Genomic DNA, 2,159 nt, shown 5'->3' with positions numbered 1-2,159 from the left:
ACAAGGGGGTCACCAGGAAGGAGTCCTACCTGGGGAGAGGATAAGACTGAATGTTAAATCAGATTATGAATTTTTAGTATTCATGGGATCGGGCTTTCAAATTAGTGAACTTAGATGCTGTTTATGTTTATAACTGAAATTGGTTGTGATACATTTATTACTGTGGAAGTCACGTATCTACAGGAGTTTTCATCCAATTGCCGGGAGAAATAAGATAGAAAGGAAAATAAGAAGCAAAAATGTAGAATTTAGGTCACATCTAAGGACCACGCTTAAATCCATTATGTGTATTAATTATCTACTTATTCTTAAATCCCACTGCAGAGGGTGTGGGATCTCCTGCAGTGATAGGGCTGAAGAGGAGATGGAAACAGCTAATGACAGCACAGGTGGGGATTTCATCTTAGTGGGCTTCTCTGAGCGGCCTGAGTTAGAGCTAATTCTCTCCCTCTTTGTCCTGACATTCTACACGATAACACTTGTGGGCAACGTGGCCATCATCTTGCTCTCGATCTTGGACCCTGGACTCCACACACCCATGTACTTCTTCCTTAGAAACCTCTCTGTTCTTGACCTCTGCTTCACCACCAGCATTGTCCCTCAGATGCTGGTGAACATGTGGGGAGGCAACAAGAAGATTAGCTATGCTGGCTGCATGGTCCAGTACTGGGTCGCCTTGGCACTTGGCTCCACTGAGTGTGTTCTCCTTGCAGTGATGGCAATAGACCGCTATGTTGCAGTTTGCTGGCCTCTGCGCTATGCCTCTATCATGCACCCCAGGCTGTGCCACCTCCTGGCAGCAGCTTCCTGGTGTTCTGGTTTTGCCAACTCCTTTCTACAGTCCTCAATGGCCATGGTGCTGCCTCGATGTGGAAACCGGCGTGTGGACCATTTCTTTTGTGAACTGTTGATCATTGTTAAACTCTCCTGTGTGGATACTGGCCCGACAGAATCTAAAATGTTTATCGCCCGGCTAATCATCCTAGCCATGCCTGTCTCCATCATCCTGACCACTTATGTGTGCATCGCCAGAGCAGTAGTAAAAATGCGCTCAGCAGAAGGAAGGAAAAAGGCCTTTGGGACCTGTGCCTCCCACCTAATGGTAGTCTCACTCTTCTATGGGACCATTATGTTTTTGTATCTGCAGCCCAAGGACAACTACTCCCAGGACCAGAGCAAAGCACTGGCAGTGCTCTACATGATCCTTGCTCCCACACTCAACCCTCTGATCTACACACTGAGGAATAAGGATGTGAAGAAAGCAGTCAGGAGGCTGATAGGGAAGGAGTAGGTATAGGGAGATCAAGAGTGGGAAGAACAGGTGAGGCAACCACTGGAGACATATGTGGGGTGTACCTGTTTTAACTGCACTTGCTTCATCGTTCTGTGAGGAGGTTGGAATATCTGCTGTGTTCTAACCACTAGCTATTCCTGGGATCCTTATAGGGTGGGTACTCACCAGAAGGAAACTCGACCATTCCTTAAAGTAACCTCTGGCCAAGGCAATCCTTATTGGCAAGTAATTCTGTGACCCACTGTTGATGCTTTCCTATTTTCAATGCATAGTCACTAACTTATTCAAACGCCACCAAATATACATTTAGATATTATAATAATACCCGTGATAATTCTACTACATTTATTAAGCTGCTACATGGCCATAGAAGCTTCTTAATTTTCTCCATCACCACCTTCACTGCACCATTATCAAAACAGTCGGGCATATGATTTAGTCAGTAACATACAGTGCGATATTTGTCCATCATTAATAAATATATGAGAACAAGAACAAAAGAATAAAAGATGAGTAGACAGAGTTTACACAGTGTACCAAGGATTCCTGTTTCTCAAAACTGGAAGGAATACCATGACTATTCTAGGCCATGTTGTAGAACATGTCAAATTCCATCCAGTTTAGGACAGTTTTAGAGATGTTTGAATAATAGGAATAAACACATTTGCTTGCTGGATATATAGACAGTCAATAAATTTCAAAATTACAAAAATGATAACTGAACAAGGGGACTATTATTATTTATTAAATGGAGACAAGTTAACTGATGTCAATGAGATTCTAAAGGGAATCTCTGCTTACTTTCATAGAAAGAGAGAAGAGGAAAATCCAAGTGACCACAAAGGAAAGTGACCACAAAGGGAGC

General features: G+C 43.2%; 1 protein-coding gene across 1 annotated transcript; it reads left to right on the top strand.

Moving 5' to 3' along the window:
* Positions 1-364: 364 nt before the first annotated feature.
* On the top strand, positions 365-1,291 carry OR2Y1 (olfactory receptor family 2 subfamily Y member 1; the record flags this gene model as incomplete). Its single annotated transcript, XM_080804268.1, has 1 exon — positions 365-1,291. One exon carries the CDS (start codon positions 365-367, stop codon positions 1,289-1,291), a length of 927 nt encoding a protein of 308 aa, XP_080660394.1.
* Positions 1,292-2,159: the final 868 nt, after the last annotated feature.

This window comes from Martes martes (genome assembly GCF_963455335.1).
Source record: "Martes martes genome assembly, chromosome: 5".
Taxonomy (NCBI): domain Eukaryota; kingdom Metazoa; phylum Chordata; class Mammalia; order Carnivora; family Mustelidae; genus Martes; species Martes martes.
This window is presented reverse-complemented; position numbering and strand designations above follow the sequence as displayed.